This window comes from Heptranchias perlo, chromosome 37 (assembly GCF_035084215.1).
Source record: "Heptranchias perlo isolate sHepPer1 chromosome 37, sHepPer1.hap1, whole genome shotgun sequence".
Taxonomy (NCBI): domain Eukaryota; kingdom Metazoa; phylum Chordata; class Chondrichthyes; order Hexanchiformes; family Hexanchidae; genus Heptranchias; species Heptranchias perlo.
This window is the reverse complement of record NC_090361.1, coordinates 7,415,504-7,432,265: the sequence shown is the minus strand read 5'-3', so window position 1 is coordinate 7,432,265 and position 16,762 is coordinate 7,415,504. Positions and strand designations below refer to the sequence as shown.

The 16,762-nt window shown below is 45.7% G+C and overlaps 1 protein-coding gene across 4 annotated transcripts in view; it reads right to left on the bottom strand.

Annotated features, from left to right (window-relative positions):
• Positions 1-16,762, bottom strand: part of nfixb (nuclear factor I/Xb) — a 355,165-nt gene that overhangs the window by 66,746 nt on the left and 271,657 nt on the right. For all 4 annotated transcript variants that reach the window (XM_067973063.1, XM_067973066.1, XM_067973064.1 and 1 more), the window contains 3 exons: positions 16,265-16,339; positions 14,189-14,309; positions 12,142-12,278 (listed from right to left, as the gene is read on the bottom strand). In XM_067973063.1, coding sequence (XP_067829164.1) covers positions 12,142-12,278; positions 14,189-14,309; positions 16,265-16,339 — 333 coding nt within the window. The remainder of the gene's footprint in view (positions 1-12,141; positions 12,279-14,188; positions 14,310-16,264; positions 16,340-16,762) is intronic.

Sequence of the window (16,762 nt, the reverse complement as noted above, 5' to 3'; positions counted from 1 at the left end):
CCTTTTCAGATTCAAGCCCACCCCTTTATCACCGACGCACAACACTTAGGCCCAGTCGTCCAGGAGACCAAATGCAACTCAGACAGGCAAGTATGAACAGCGGACACCAGGGACTGGAACTCACAGCATCCTGGTTGGTAATAATGGGCTTTGTTTGGCTAACTCTACCATGAGCAAAAGTTTGGCAAGAAAGTTTACAAACCCACCTTAGAGCATCTCGATGTTCAAACTTCATCTAGGAGCATAAGAACAGGAGGAGGCCATTCAGCCCCTCGAGCCAGTGCCGCCATTCAAATACATCATGGCTGATCTGTATCTTAACACCATCTACGCGCCTTGGTTCCATAACCTTTAATACCCTTGCCTAACAAAAATCTTATCAATCTCAGTTTTGAAAATTTTAATTGACCCCCAGCCTCTACAGCTTTTTTGGGGGGGAGAGAGTTCCAGATTTCCACTCCCCTTCGTGTGACATCACCCCTGAACGGCCTAGCTCTAATTTTAAGTTCTGGACTCCCCCCACCAGAGGAAATAGTTTCTCTCTATCTCCCCTATCAACTATTTCAATCAACTCAATTAGATCAGCCCAAATCTCAGCATCTGAGTGAAGGTTTGTAGATTCAACTATAGCTGCATCTCCCTCTTTCTCAACCGTTGTCTCCGTTCATCTCTCTCATTTTGCTTTTATCCCTCTATCTTTCTATTTGCTTCTCCCAGATAATGAAAGACCTGGGACTGCAGAGATATCTTGACAAGCAAAGCACCCAGTCAGAGATAAATAAGAATGGGCATTTTGGAGTTTTATTTGACGTAGCTTTGGAGGTGGGGTGGGGGAGTGGGGGGTGGCAGGGAGAAACTTTGCAGAACCATCTCTTTGGAGATTAAATGGGTTGGGTAGACTCCACGATAAAGCGGGTTGTACATTGTCTCTGGAAGGAATGGGCTTACTAGACCAAACAGCCTGTTCCATCTTTTTTCTATATTCTTCACTTATTTCTTCACTCCTGTCCCCTTTGTCTATCTCTCTTGCTCTGCCCTTGTCTGCTTCGCCCTCTTTCCCTCGCTCGCTCGCTCTACTGCCATCCTTGTCTATCCCTTTCCAGCTCTCATTCTTTCCTTCCTCTGTTTCCGCCTCACTCTCTATCTCTCCAGGATACAGCTCGAGCAAGGTGACAGCGCTACGAGGAGAAAATAATGTAAAAATAACCTGTACTGGAAATAGAATCACCAGCTCGAATCTGCCGGTGATTGCTAGAATCTCCAAAAATGTGCTACTACTGGAAAAAGTGACATTTAATCCCTGCGTGCGGTTTATGGAGCAGTGGAAATAACAAGCCATTGGAATTTACCTCCTGGAATACATCCAATAAACCACCTTTTATGGAAAAACAAAGTATTAACTTGTACATCAAAACCCTCAAACATCCATGGAGCAATCCCTGGTATTAACATGAATGAATACTGGTATTGGGAATGGGCAGCAGAACCATGCATCAGCGACATGAAGTATGTCCGGCCTGCGAAAGTAGCAGCGCTGGTAGCAACCCTACATGTGTCAGCCGTGGCTCAGTGGGTAGCCTCTCTTGCTTCTGATGTCAGAAGGTCGTGGGTTTATAGACCCACTCCAGAGACCTGAGCACAAAATCTAGGCTGACACTCCAAGTGCAGTACTGAGGGAGTGCTGCAGTGTTGGAGGTGCCATCTTTTGGATGGGACGTTAAACCGAGGACCCTGACTGCCCTCCCAGATGGATGTAAAAGATCCCATGGCACTATTTTGAAGAAGAGCAGGGGCGTTCTCCCTGGTGTCCTGCCCAACATTTATCCGCCAACCAACATCACTAAAATAGATTATCTGGTCACATTGCTGTTTGTGGGATCTTGCTGTGCGCAAATTGGCTGCCGCGTTTCCTACATTACAACAGTGACAATCCTTCAAAAGTACTTCATTGGCTGTAAAGCACTTTGGGACGTCCTGAGGTTGTGAAAGGCGCTATATAAATGCGAGTCTTTCTTTTCTTTTACGGTTCCACGCTGTGCAGAGTTGCCAACGTTCGATGCAAACCCTTAGTGACTCTTCAGAACTGGTATAAAAAATGACTTATTCTAAGGCTCCTCTGATAGCTCAATGGCAAAGTCATTGTTTCTGAGCCATTTGGAACCAGGAAAGTTCCAGCTTCAATCCCCATTCTGTGCTGAGTTAGCTCATCTCGGCCAGTAGGAGGGCTGTAGTTGGCCCAGGTTGGATTCGGAAAGGGGAATTTGGTCAAAGTTCCCTCTCCTGATACCTATCCTCCAAACCTCTGCTGGGTGCACGCCTAAGCGGGGCCACTGGATGAGGATAGGATGGGACTCGACTGAGATGTCTTCCACGGTTGCATAGCTTGCTGATGCCCAGCGTTGAGGCTCACCAACGAATAATGCCTCTTGGACAAGGTATCAGTCCAACCAAGGTATCTGCAACCTGTGAAACTCTATCCCAACGGGTTGGGGAGAGGAGAGGACGGGAGGGGAGGGGAGGGGTAGGAACAAAAGGAAATAGTTTCATTCTCCAACATCTGCTTTGTACACGTTACGTGGAGCAACGAGAGTCATATAGCATTAAAAGAAAAGGCAGCTAACTTGGTTGGGTCACATAGCGAAATGGCAGGGAGTAGCATATGCTTCTTGTTCTAAGTTGGAGGACATGATTAAATATTTTTTTCTGTCTAAGGTTGACCACAGCCCAAATGGTTGGGAGCGATGAGGCCTGGGGTAAGACCTGCAATTGTACACAAAGTGAGCTCCTGATGCTATCTGTGCCATTAGTAGAAGAGTTCAAGCTGAGGGAGGGAATAATCAGAGACACGTTACCTAGTGCCAGTTTCAGATGCCAACCGGAGCCCATTTCAAGAACAACCTCGGCAGAAGCCCGGGAATATGCTTCCTGTTATAGAAAATGTTACAGGGCAGAGGAAAAGCCAAAAGAAGGCAGGCAGGCTTGGAGAGCTCTGGATAGCATTGCATTCAGTGTATGACAACAACAACAACTTGCATTTATATATCGCCTTTAAAACGTAGCAAAACGTCCCAAGGTGCTTCACAGGAGCGTAATTAGACAAAAATTGATACCGAGCCAAAGAAGGAGACATTAGGACAGGTGACCGAAAGCTTGGTCAAAGAGGTAGGTTTTAAGGAGGGCCTTAAAGGAGGAGAGAGAGGCGGGGAGGTTTAGGGAAGGGATTCCAGATCTTATGGCCTAGACTGCTGAAGACACTGATTAATACTATTGCTATCTTATGACATTTCGCTCTTTTAGGACTTGATTATGCTTTGCCTGAATTGTTAACTTGTGTTGAATGGGAGGGGGGGCAATTTTGTCCGATAGGTTTAAGCTCTCCAAACTCATTTCACTTGGGAGAGAAAGAGGACTTTCGTTCAAACCCAGGATTCAGACTCAGAAACGAAGGAATGATGGTTTCATCCACAGCTCGATGGGAACACCATCACCTCCAAGTTCCCCTCCAAGTCACACGCCATCTTGACTTGGGCACATATCGCCGCCGTTCCTTCATCGATGCTGCGCCAAAACCTTTGGGTGAGGAGCATCACCACCGTAAGGACCAAGAAGAAGGCCCACCACCACCTTCTCAGGACGACTATGGATGGGCAATAAATGCCGGCCTTGCCAGCGAAGCCCACATCCAGAATTTTTAAAAAGTCCTTTAACACTTAAGCACGACGGCTATGAAACTACGTTGTGAGCTAACAGTCCCAAACTCATTCGTATGGTATTCCTCCCTCCGCTTCTTTTCAATGGGTCACACTTCCTGTTAAATAGAGAGCAATTTCAAACCTATCAAGCGTCCATATACTGGCGGGCAGAATTTCCGTAATTCCTAAGCGGTCAGGAACAAAGCGAAGTTGGATAATCGAGGACAATTTTAAGGTCTGTGAGCTTATTAGAATGCGTTAGCAGCAAGGAATTTGGAATTTATCTTTTTATTATTATTTTCCCCATCCTTTGAGGAATGAATATTCTCTGGCCAGACATTCAGAACAATGAGCTTAAATTCAGCCATGCATTACTGCAAACATGACTGCAACAAATGTTCCAGTGTGTTTTATGCTGGGATATAGTTTTCAAATCTCTTTGCTCCTCTAACTTTCCATCCAGGGCCTCAGTCCCAACCTATATCTTGCTTGACAGCCATTTTCAGCAATACTCCACCACAGACCGATGTGACATGGGTGTCCATCCGCCATTCCCCACATGGTGAGCTGTTGGTTTCAGTCATTCCACATTGGGCAAGAAAATCAAAAAGTTAGTTTGCAGGTGCAGCAGGTGATCAAGAAGGCCAACGGAATGTTGGCTTTTATTGCTAGGGGGATAGAATATAAAAACAGGGAGGTATTGCTGCAGTTATATAAGATATTGGTGAGACCGCACCTGGAATACTGCATATTGGTCTCCATACTTAAGAAAAGACATACTTGCTCTCGAGGCAGTACAAAGAAGGTTCGCTCGGTTAATCCCGGGGATGAGGGGGTGGACATGTGAGGAGAGGTTGAGTAGATTGGGACTCTACTCATTGGAGTTCAGAAGAATGAGAGGCGATCTGATTGAAACATATAAGATTGTGAAGGGGCTTGATCGGGTGGATGCGGTAAGGATGTTCCCAAGGATGGGTGAAACTAGAACTAGGGGGCATAATCTTAGAATAAGGGGCTGCTCTTTCAAAACTGAGATGAGGAAAAACTTCTTCACTCAGAGGGTAGTGGGTCTGTGGAATTTGCTGCCCCAGGAAGCTGTGGAAGCGACATCATTAAATAAATTTAAAACAGAAATAGACAGTTTCCTAGAAGTAAAGGGAGTTAGGGGTTACGGGGAGCGGGCAGGAAATTGGACATGAATTTAGATTTGAGGTTAGGATCAGGTCAGCCATGATCTTATTGAATGGTGGAGCAGGCTCGAGGGGCCGATTGGCCTACTCCTGCTCCTATTTCTTATGTTCTTATGTTCTTATGGGCAGTTGCCAATTGGAGGCCACGCACTTTCCCACAGGAGGAGGGGTGGATGGGGGGGTTAGGGACTAACAGCAGGACCAGTAGTTCCATTTCAATGGGGGCACCTTCTCGTGCTGTACGGAAGCTGCCTCTTAATGGTGTTTTCTTGCCATTTTCTCCTGCAGAGCTCCTATAGGGAGAGGGAGCAGCACAGAACAATGTCAACATCGCTGAGCAGGTTGTGAATATGAGGCCCAGAGGCATGTGGAACATCAAAGTCTACCAGAGGGCACAGGTGAAGAGGAGGCACTCAACAAATGGGCTCCCAGCCACTGCTTCTACTCCAATACGGAATGTGCTGGAACCTTCATTTTGACCACTTATGTAGAAAGACAGGGATGCCAACTATTAATCCACAGCGACTGAGATGCTCGGAGTGTGAGCTTCCACCATCCACCAGTGCCCACTCTCTCAGCCAACAGAGCTTAACCCTCTGTCTGAGAAGGTCTCTACATCCTAGAGAGAAGTCAGTAAAAGCGGGGGTGGATTTTGATGTAGTGTGGAAAATATTAAATGACTCAGATCAGGAAACATGGTCCCATCATGCCCACGCCGCTGCTAACTCGTCAACTGGAGCTATCTACTGCAAATCCCATTTCCCTACAACCTTCTATGTTCCCCCTTTTGAAAAACGTATCCAATTCCCTTTAAATGATGTTTTAGTCTCTGCTCACTTGCAGATAAACATTCTAACCCCCCTCTGCGGTGTTTTAACTTCCCCTTTCCTTCTTCAGTGACGAGCTGATGCTGTATTCATGTTGGACACTTATCTTGTACCTTCCTTCCAACCACATTGTTTGAGAAGGTTTAAATAATTGTGGAGAAATATTGTTTTCAAAAGAGTTTCCTTCTCTTTTTTTTGTTCCTCCGTGAGGTTCAGAGATTCTCATATGGCAACAGGAAATCGATTATAAGGTGCACTTGGGGCTGCATCAGTATTTGGCCTTAGTTCATGCCAAAAAAAAGCTCCTAGCCTTTCAAACTCTCAATGTAAGTCATCATTTTTCACTCATTATTTTCCATTATATAAGAACATAAGAAAAGCCAAAGGGTGTGAGAGGCCCAATGAAGCCCATCTCTCTAGTACATTACCTCTCCCATCAATGCTCAACTTCCCACTCCATCGAATAGATTCCAACTGCGTTTTTGGTTGCCCCTGTGCCCCCATGCCCTCATTGGGCAAAGAAATCCAGCTGTTTCTCCCCCTCTGGAGAACTTCTTTCTGGTATCTGATTTAAATCCTCACTAGTTTACATGGATGAGCTCTGGTGCTACTATCCTGCCTTCTTTTCATAGAATCATACAGTACAGAAATAGGCCATTCGGCCCATTGTGCCTGTGCCGGCTCTTTGGAAGTGCTATCCAATTAGTCCCGCTCCCCTGCCCTTTCCCCATAGCCCTGCAATATCTTTTTTTCCCCCCATTGTCCCCTGACAATCTACCATATTATTATCTGGACTGGGATTTACCTTACTTTAGGACGTGGCCTTGCTTGGTCATCTAGGAGAGAGGTGAGGAAGAGGCAAAGAAAGTAAGGAGAGGGGGTTGGGGTGGGAAGAGGAGAAATGCCACCTGTCCTCAGCCTTTTCTTCTGCCCCACAACCAACTTCTAAATATAGACCCATTTCCAAATTTAAGAAATACTTTCTGTGCTACAGGAATTAAGTGTCATCTCAGCTCATTTGGCAGCATTCTTGCCTATGAATCAGATGGTGCTCAAGACCCACTCAAGGTCCTGAATTTCCTCCTTTCTGCCACTGTGTTGCCGTCACTTCACATGTGTAAACGGGGATTCCGCCGCACATCTGTCCAGATGAGGGCAGCACAGGGGCAGAAGGTCTGAGGAAATTCAGGGCCATAATCTAGGCTGAAAGATAGAAATAGGAGGAGGCCGTTCAGCCCCTCGAGCCTGTTCTGCCATTCAATTAGATCATGGCTGATCTGCACCTCAACTCCATTGACCCGCCTTTGCTCCGTATCCCTCGATACCCTCACCCAACAAAAATCTATCCACCTCAGTCTTGAAAATTTCAACTGACCCCCAGCATCCACTGCCTTTTTGGGGCAGAGAGTTCCACATTTCCACGACCCTTCATGTGAAGGAGTGTTTTCTGATTTCACTCCGAAATGGCCTGGCTCTAAATTTCAAGATCAAAAACCTTGCTGACAGTGCAATACTGAGGGAGTGGGCACTCTCAAGGGTTCCAGCTTTTAGGTCAGACATTAAGCTGAGATGATGTCCCACCTGTTCAGGTGGACGTTAAAATTAGCAAGGAGTTCTCCCCCATATCCTGGCCAAAATTCCCTCAAGCGACCCCGTCAAGAACAGATTAACTCCTCGGTTTATCTCATTGTTATTTGTGCGACTGTGCATTGTGCGAAATGTCTGCTGCGTTCCCCCACTGATCGCACTTCAAAAGTAATGTATGTTAATTATTTCAGGACATCAGGACAGCATGATGTATAAACACAAATTCTTTACGTCCACTCCTTTTAAGAGTATAATTCCGATCCTGATAGATTTCATTGTTGTCATTGAAAGAAGGCCTTGCATTTATATAGAGCCTTTCCCGACCTCAGGACGTCCCAAAGCGCTTTACAGCCAATGAAGTACTTTTGAAGTGTTGTCAGTTTTTGCAATGTAGGAAGCACAGCAGCCAATTTTGCGCACAGCAAGATCCCACAGACAGCAATGAAAATAAAACGATCGGATAATCTCTTTTAGGCATTGGTTGAGGGATAAATGTTGGCCAAGACACCGGGGAGAACTCCCCTACTCTTCTTCCATTAGTGCCATGGGATCTGATACGTCCACCCGAGAGGGCGAACAGGGCCTCAGTTTAACGTCTCATCCGAAAGACGGCACTCGGTACTGCACTGGGAGTGTCAGCCTGGATTATGTGCTCAGCTCTCTGGAGTGGGACTTGAACTCATAAACTTTTGCCTCAGAGGTGAGAGAACTACCCGCCGAGCCATGCCTCACACCACTCCAGAAAACTAGCTGCGTCTTGAAAAGGAGTGTGCCACTTTCCTCCACTGAATTATCGAGTTAATTTACTGAAGTACCAAATATTTGATGGAGAGACCCAGCAAGGGATGAGTTCAGTCAGAAACCAGGAGTAGCGATGGAATCTGGCCTCCTCAGGCTCCAGGAACTCTTAGCAGCATTCTGATTTACAATGTCTTTCTTTGCAAGAGCCTAGTCTGATATAAAAAAAAACTTAAAAGACATTCGACACAAAGCAGTTCGGAAAACAAGCCAGGCCTTGTGATGAATGAAGGAATCCATCTGTATTCTTGCTGTTTCCCGATCTTTCTTGGCAGCATTCCTCCTTTTGGATTTCTTGAACTAACAAGCTGCTTTTTGTGGCTGTTGTGTCCCTATTTCCCTCCCTCTCTACCTCACCACAAGTAGCGTTTGCAAAATGCTGCAGAACGTGATAATGCGTTTGCTCTCTCTCCTTCTCCTTTAATTAAAAAAAGAGAGAGAGAAGCATTGGATCGTAAACAATCCTCTTAAAGGAACAATGTGGTCTTGTTGTCATGGGCTCCATTTCAGGATTCAGCAACAGATTTTATTCCCTCTCCCCTCCTCTCCCTCAGGATGTTGTTCAACATTTTTAAAATGGATTTCCATTCTCCCTTTCCCTGCTTGTGATGTTATCCCCCCCTCCCTCCCCTCCCCTAATCCTTTTGGGTCTCCCCGCATCGCACACCAGCTGAGAGAGACGACTGTTAATGAGCTTGTCGCCAGGGGCAACGCGCGCTGCCTTTCTTCTCTCCCCCCCCCCCCACAACATCCTGCCCTCGTGCCAGTCTGCGCAATAGTGAGAACGTGCAAAACGAGGCCACCGCAAATGCGGAGCAGTGTGTCACCAGTACAGCAGCACACCCATCCAGCGACTGGTTTATTGGGCACTCTCGCACAGCTGGGGGGACTGAGTGTACAATGCTAAATAGAGGATATACATAAGGAAAGGATTTGCATTTATATAGCACCTTTCACCACCTCAGGACGTCCCGAAGCACTTTACAGCCAATGAAGTACTGTTGTAATGTAGGAAACATGGCAGCCAATCTGCGCACAGCAAGGTCCCACAAACAGCAATGAGATAAATGACCAGAGAATCTATTTTTCTGATGTTGGTTGAGGGATAAACATTGGCCAGGACACCGGGGAGAACTCCCAAGCTCCTCTTCGAAATAGTACCATGGGATCTTTTGCGTCCGCCTGAGAGGGTAGACGGGGCCTTGGTTTAACGTCACATCCGAAAGACGGCACCTCCGACAATGCAGCACTCCCTCAGTATTGCATTGGAGTGTCAGCCTAGATTATGTGATCAAGTCCCTGGAGTGGGATTTTAATCCACAACACTGGGGGTACATCTCATCTCATAATAATTTAATTAAACTGACAGAATACATATTACGCCCAACAGGTTCACACTGTGTTTTCCATTTATATTATGGGCAAACAGAAATGCATGTAAATAAGTGTCTTAGGTTTAGAAAGAAACAAAACTACACTATAGAAATTGCTGAATAGACGCATTTCAGATAGAATGGTCATCGGATGCTGACAAGTCTCTAGCCAACACCTTAGCTTGTCTCTCTTTACAGATACTGACAGACCTGCTGTGTCGATTTTCGATATTTACAGCCTCTTTAGCTCTAACAGTGACCTACTGGTATCTGTATGGAGTAGCACTGAGCTTTAAGGAGAGTCTCAAAGGAGGAGAGAGGTAGAGAGGCGGAGACGTTTACGGTGGGAAATCCAGTGTTTAGGGCCTAGCCAGCTGAAGGCACGGCCGCCAATGGTGGAATGATAGAAATCCGGGATGCTCAAGAGGTCAGAATTGGAGGAGTGCAGAGACCTCGGAGGGTTGTAGGGCTGGAGGGGGTTACAGAGATAGGAAGGGCCGAGTCCATGGAGGGATTTGAAAACAAGGATGAGGATTTTAAAATCGAGGCGTTGTCGGACCAGAGCCAATGTAGGTCAGCGAGCACAGGGCTGATGGGTGAACGGGACTCGGTGTGAGTTAGGCTACGGGCAGCAGAGTTTTGGATGAGCTCAAGTTTATGGAGGCTGCAAGGTGGGAGGCCGACCAGGAGAGCATTAGAATAGTCCATCGATAGGGTGCGTTTGGTCACAATGTCATAAGACACGATGATGTCATTGTATAAAGATGCAGCACACTCGTACCAAACGGAGACGTTAACAAATTAAAATAAACGGGTTAGCACCACTGTTGAAACAGAAGAAAGGGATTCCAAAAAAATTCTATTAAGTGTTCTGATGATAACATTGCCAAGAGTAATTTCTACTTTATAGCTTCTTTAGGCAAGTCATTGGTTCTGTCGCTGTTCCCATGGCCGTGACTGCAGTGGCCATCTTAACTAGTTAACTTACATTTCTTGTTCTCTGAAGTTAGTATGGTTGGTAGGGGACTGTCTGCCATTTTCTCTAACGCACGGGGAACCGTGTAAGGGTACGAACAGCGAACGGGTTCTGTCACACCCATCTATACCAAACGTAGATTGGTCAGTCCATGTCATATTGCGTAGGCTGATGAATACAATGTGAAATGTTCTTGTTTTTTTAATCTAGGTTGGATCTGTAATGGCACAGCAGGCAAAATGTAACAGTCCAAAGAACCCCTACATTCCTGGTACAATTCAGACACATTTTGTGTCGACGTGTAAATAGTTTAGCTCATTAATTGTAGGTCGGTTACAATGCACAGTTTGCGTCGATGCAAAGTGGTTTCAGCTTCACCTCCATACAAACTGCATCGTGTAACCGAGGCTCCTATTTATCTCAGCAAGAGGTGTAAGGCCACCCATGGTAGAGCTCGTGAGGCAGTGTGCTTAACTGTTACGTGTCACTCTATACAGATACCAGTCTCTGGAGTACAATGAAACCCTTGAGGCATTTTCACATTGAAGGAAATGCAACCAATTGCAGACACACAGTTCTCTCACTGTCGGAACAGTAGGTCCTTTCGAAAAATTTGTTCTCAGGATGTGAGTAACACTGGCAAAGCCTTAGAATATGGCGGACCTCCTTAAAGGGATTGTTCGTACAACTTCTGTGACCATTAAGTTTGGGACTGAAATCAGGTAGGTTCCCCTTCACTGAAGGACATTAATAAACCAGTTGGGTTTTTATACCAGTAGCCTTCATGATCAGTTTTCAATGTGAGCTAATAAATTTAATTTCACAACTTGGCATACTGAGATTTGAACTCTCAACCTCTAGAGTTGATGCTCCAGGATCATAATCATACACTATCACATCCTCCCAAACCTGCAGGGAACCAGCAAGTGGTGTAGACTCACAGTAATGTGTGTCTATGAACTCACTACCAGGTTAAGGCCTCCTGTTCCAGAGAGCAGACCTGGGTTCTGGGCCTCTGTATGACCCAGCGAAACTCAGCACACCTACAGAGGTCAGAACCCATGGTCAAATGTGAAAGAAAGAAGAAAGATTTGGATTTAAATAACGCCTTTCACAACCTCAGGACGTCCCAAAGCATTTTACAGCCAACGAAGTACTTTTGAAGTGTAGTCACTGTTGTAATTTAGGAAACGCAGCAGCCAATTTGCACACAGCAAGGTCCCACAAACAGCAATGAGATAATAACCAGATAATCTATTTTAGTGATGTTGGTTGAGGGATAAATATTGGCCCAGGACACCAGGGAGAACTCCCCTGCTCTTCTTCGAATTAATGCCGTGGGATCATTTTACATCCACCTGAGAGGGCAGACGGGACCTCAGTTTAAGGTCTCTTCTGAAAGACGGCACCTCCGACAGTGCAGCACTCCCTCAGTACTGCACTGGAGTGTCAGCCTGGATTTTGTGCTCAAGTCTCTGGAGTGGGATTTGATCCCACAAACGTCTGACTCAGAGACAAGAGTGCTACCCACTGAGCCAGAGCTGACACCATAAAGGATAGACAGTACATGGAGATCACAGGAACAAAACAAAAAAAAAAATCGGTGTGTAGACAGAATTGCTCTAAGGTGGGATATGACTGTAAGCTGGTCACAAGGGTAAAGCCTGAGAGGAGACTTTCTACCCAAGAGGCGCTTACCTGTGTCTACGTCGTTAGGCCAACCACCGCTCTGACTGCTGCCCGCAGCTGGTGACCGGCCTGTGCCAGAGTAGAAGACCTCGTCCACTGGGCTTTCCATCTCACTGTCTTCGATGGATTTGTGTCGCTTGGTGGAACTGAGAAAGGCAGGGAAGAATTTCAGTCGCAGAGAGACGTGGCAGCAGAGAATTACCTAAGAATCTCACAAGTCCACCTTGAGGTGAGTTTGTGTGTGTGTGTGTACTGGCCGTCGATACAGTTCAGTCCTGAGGATCGCCTGTCCAGATTGCCAGGATAGTTTGGTCTGGATCAGACTCTTTCATCTCCACTCCTGAAGGTCCTAAGCCCACCTGCCTTGGTTTGAAGCAGACCATCTGGTTCTAATGGTGGACTACCTCTGCATTCGGGTTGAGGTTAGGTTTCATCCTAATACCTGGTAATCGCTATAAATAAATTAAAAATTAGACAGCTTTTTTGACCCCTGTGTTAAAAAGAAAATGCCCTGCACACAGGTGGGTGGGGATGTCCAAATTCCTTCACCTACACCCGCCCCCCAAGTCCAGATTTCATGGGCTGTCCTCCGATACTTCTCCCAAGTGACCATGCCCCAGTGTGAGTGTCAGCAGGCTATTATACTACAGCGGCATCACAACTGAGCTCAATCCCAACCTCACCTGTCAACCATACATATGCACTTTGTAGCAGGGTGGTCACTAGGTAACCATCAGGACCCAGAACCCAAGATGATTTCCCCACCCACCTTACCCCCCATTGGACCTGGTCAATTGTAGCAACCTTAACCCCCGCCATACCTGAAAACAGGTAACTCAGCACAAACTTGAAGGTGAAACCTGTAGCCTTGCTGGTTTGCATGGCTCAGAACTAAACCAGGTAAATAGGACCATTTGAAAAAAATTAATCATTTTGCAATGCTTGAGACTCAGCCCATTTAATGTTGGAATTAATACAAATTTGAGATAAATGCATTGAAGATAATTAGGCAAAATTAAGCACGCGATTACATATAAAATAAATCTCTGGCAGTGACTGAATTATTTCGGCTTGAGCTTCTATCAAACATTATCATCAGAATCACTTGTCTGAATTACAGTCTCGTAACCCATTGCCAGCCATCTGTTGGTCTCCATGTGTCAGGAAAGAAGCTGAAGAATTTCTGCTTGTTCAGGATTTAAGGAGAATTGATGAGCTCAGCATGACCAGATCCCAAGTGAGGAGGACATTATAGCAATATTGGGAAGGGGTGCGTTCGGTAAGATTGTCCAGTCAGACACCTAGATACTGCATTGAGGAGGGAAAAGGGCTGTTATTCGAGAAGGACGAGATCAAATGACTGAATCTACATCCCAACCTATCTTGCGTTCTTGGTGTCTACGTTTGACATTGGCCATAATGATTTTTCGCCGCTTAGAGATTGGGAAATTAGCCCAACAGGATCCATTGTCCAGTGAATGGAACGAGCACTGATGGTCCTGGCTATCTCTTCTCACCTTTCTTTTTATATCTGTTCATAGAGTTTTCTTTGAAATTCATTCTCGGGAAGAGGGCACCATTGGCAAGGCCGGCATTTACTCCCCATCCCTAAATCAACTGAGTGTCTTGATCTGCAACTTCAGAGGGCACTTAAGAGTCAACCACGTTGGTGTGGGACTGAGGTCACATATAGGCCCAGACCGGGTAAGAACAGCAGGTTTCCTATCCCCACAGGACATCGGTGAGCCAGTTGGGGTTTTTAACGACAATCCGACAGCTTCAAAGTTACCTTTTACTGATACCATGTTTTCAAAAACTGAATTCAGATTCACAAACTGCCACAGTGGGAGATGAACTCAAGTTCTCTAGATTATTAATCCATGGCCTCTGGATCACAAATCCAGTAACATAACCATTACGCTACCATACCCCGACAAAAAGGAGTCACACTAGTTTAACCTTTCTGAAACCTTGCTTTGAGCAGTTATTCCGAGCCTGCGGGTTTTCAACACAGGAGCACAGGAACAGGAGGAGGCCGTTCTTCTCTGTGACCTACCTGGTAGAGGGGGGTGTGGTGATCGTACGTCTGCCCAGGGGGACTTGGTTTATGCTGTAGTAGCCCGGGCTCTCCAGGTCGGCCAGATTGAAGCTGGGGCCTGAAGCAGCGGCAACTGGGGCTGAGAAGAAGAGTTAAGAATTACATAGAATTACATAGAATTTACAGCACAGAAACAGGCCATTCGGCCCAACAAGTCCATGCCAGTGTTTATGCTCCACACGAGCCTCCTCCCACCCCTCTTCATCTAACCCTATCAGCATATCCTTCTATTCCTTTCCCTCTCAAGTGTTTATCTAGTTTCCTCTTAAATGCATCTTTGCTAGTCGCCTCAACTACTCCTTGTGGGAGCGAGTTCCACATTCTCACCACTCTCTGGGTAAAAAAGTTTCTCCTGAATTCCCTATTGGATTTATTAGTGACTAGCTCATACTTATGGCCCCTAGTTTTGGATTTCCCACAAGTGGAAACATCTTCTCTATGTCTATCCTATCGAACCCTTTCATGATTTTAAAGAGCTCTATTAGGTCACCGCTCAGTACAGGCATCTTCATTTCACATCAGTAAAAGGAGTAAGAAAAGTCAATTTAAATTAAGATATTTATTACAGTCAAACATTTCAAAATAGCAGTTTGCCTTCTCAGCAACACCCACTGATCACAATGCAAATAAAGAAGCAACCCACACATTTTGTTCACAGAGAAAACTCAGTGGAGAAAGAGGGAGTTTTAAAACTAATAATAAACAATATAAATTATTGTCACCCAACCATTAACCATCATTAACACACACTCCAACCTCACTCTGTCACTAACACACACTCCAACCTCACACTGTCACTAACACACACTCCAACCTCACACTGTCACTAACACACACTCCAACCTCACACTGTCACTAACACACACTCCAACCTCACTCTGTCACTAACACACACTCCAACCTCACACTGTCACTAACACACACTCCAACCTCACACTGTCACGAATACACACTCCAACCTCACTCTGTCACTAACACACACTCCAACCTCACACTGTCACTAACACACACTCCAACCTCACTCTGTCACTAACACACACTCCAACCTCACACTGTCACTAACACACACTCCAACCTCACTCTGTCACTAACACACACTCCAACCTCACACTGTCACTAACACACACTCCAACCTCACACTGTCACTAACACACACTCCAACCTCACACTGTCACTAACACACACTCCAACCTCACTCTGTCACTAACACACACTCCAACCTCACACTGTCACTAACACACACTCCAACCTCACACTGTCACTAACACACACTCCAACCTCACACTGTCACTAACACACACTCCAACCTCACACTGTCACTAACACACACTCCAACCTCACACTGTCACTAACACACACTCCAACCTCACACTGTCACTAACACACACTCCAACCTCACTCTCCCATTAACACACACTCCAACCTCACACTGTCACTAACACACACTCCAACCTCACTCTGTCACTAACACACACTCCAACCTCACTCTCCCATTAACACACACTCCAACCTCACACTGTCACTAACACACACTCCAACCTCACACTGTCACTAACACACACTCCAACCTCACACTGTCACTAACACACACTCCAACCTCAATCTACAATTAACACACACTCCAACCTCACTCTGTCACTAACACACACTCCAACCTCACTCTGTCACTAACACACACTCCAACCTCACTCTGTCACTAACACACACTCCAACCTCACACTGTCACTAACACACACTCCAACCTCACTCTGTCACTAACACACACTCCAACCTCACTCTGTCACTAACACACACTCCAACCTCACTCTGTCACTAACATACACTCCAATCCCACACTGCCATTTATGCTCATCCTTACATTGTCGACTAAAAGTAAGATTGCATCGTTTCACAATCTAATCCAATGAGTTACGTTTGCTTTTCAAATCTCATCCCTTTCCCTTGAATTGTCAGAAAGCCACGATACATCACCACCATTCAACAAAAAACTTTCAAACAAGAAAAAGATTCTTTGAATCGGAGCGATCTACTTACTTTGTGACACTCTCACAAGTTCAGTAACGCTAAAAACTCCCGAAGTGATAAAACAGTCCTGGAAATTCAAATGCCCTAGTTTCAAAAAAGAGAAAGAAATCATTAGAAAATTAATCATAAGGAGTGCAAAATACAAAGAGCGGGAATGGGTCCAGAAAGGACACTTCCTCCATGAAAAAGTGTTCAATAAGTGTGAGTTGTTTGGTTGGCGGAGGTGTGAGTTCTCATTGCCAGGGTCACACCATGCACAAGTGATGTGATTTTGAGGTGATCTCACTGTGCTACAGGATCATTAGCTGTGGGGGCCCAGTACGACCCCGTGAGGTTCTAAGCCCATTTAACCATAACAACTTGCATTCATACAGTGCCTTTAACAGGGTAAAATATCTCAGGGGCGCTTCACAGGAGCGTAATCAGACAAAAAAAAATTGACACCGAGCCAAAGAAGGAGCTATTAGGACAGGTGAACAAATCTTTGGTCAAAGAGCTAGGTTTTAA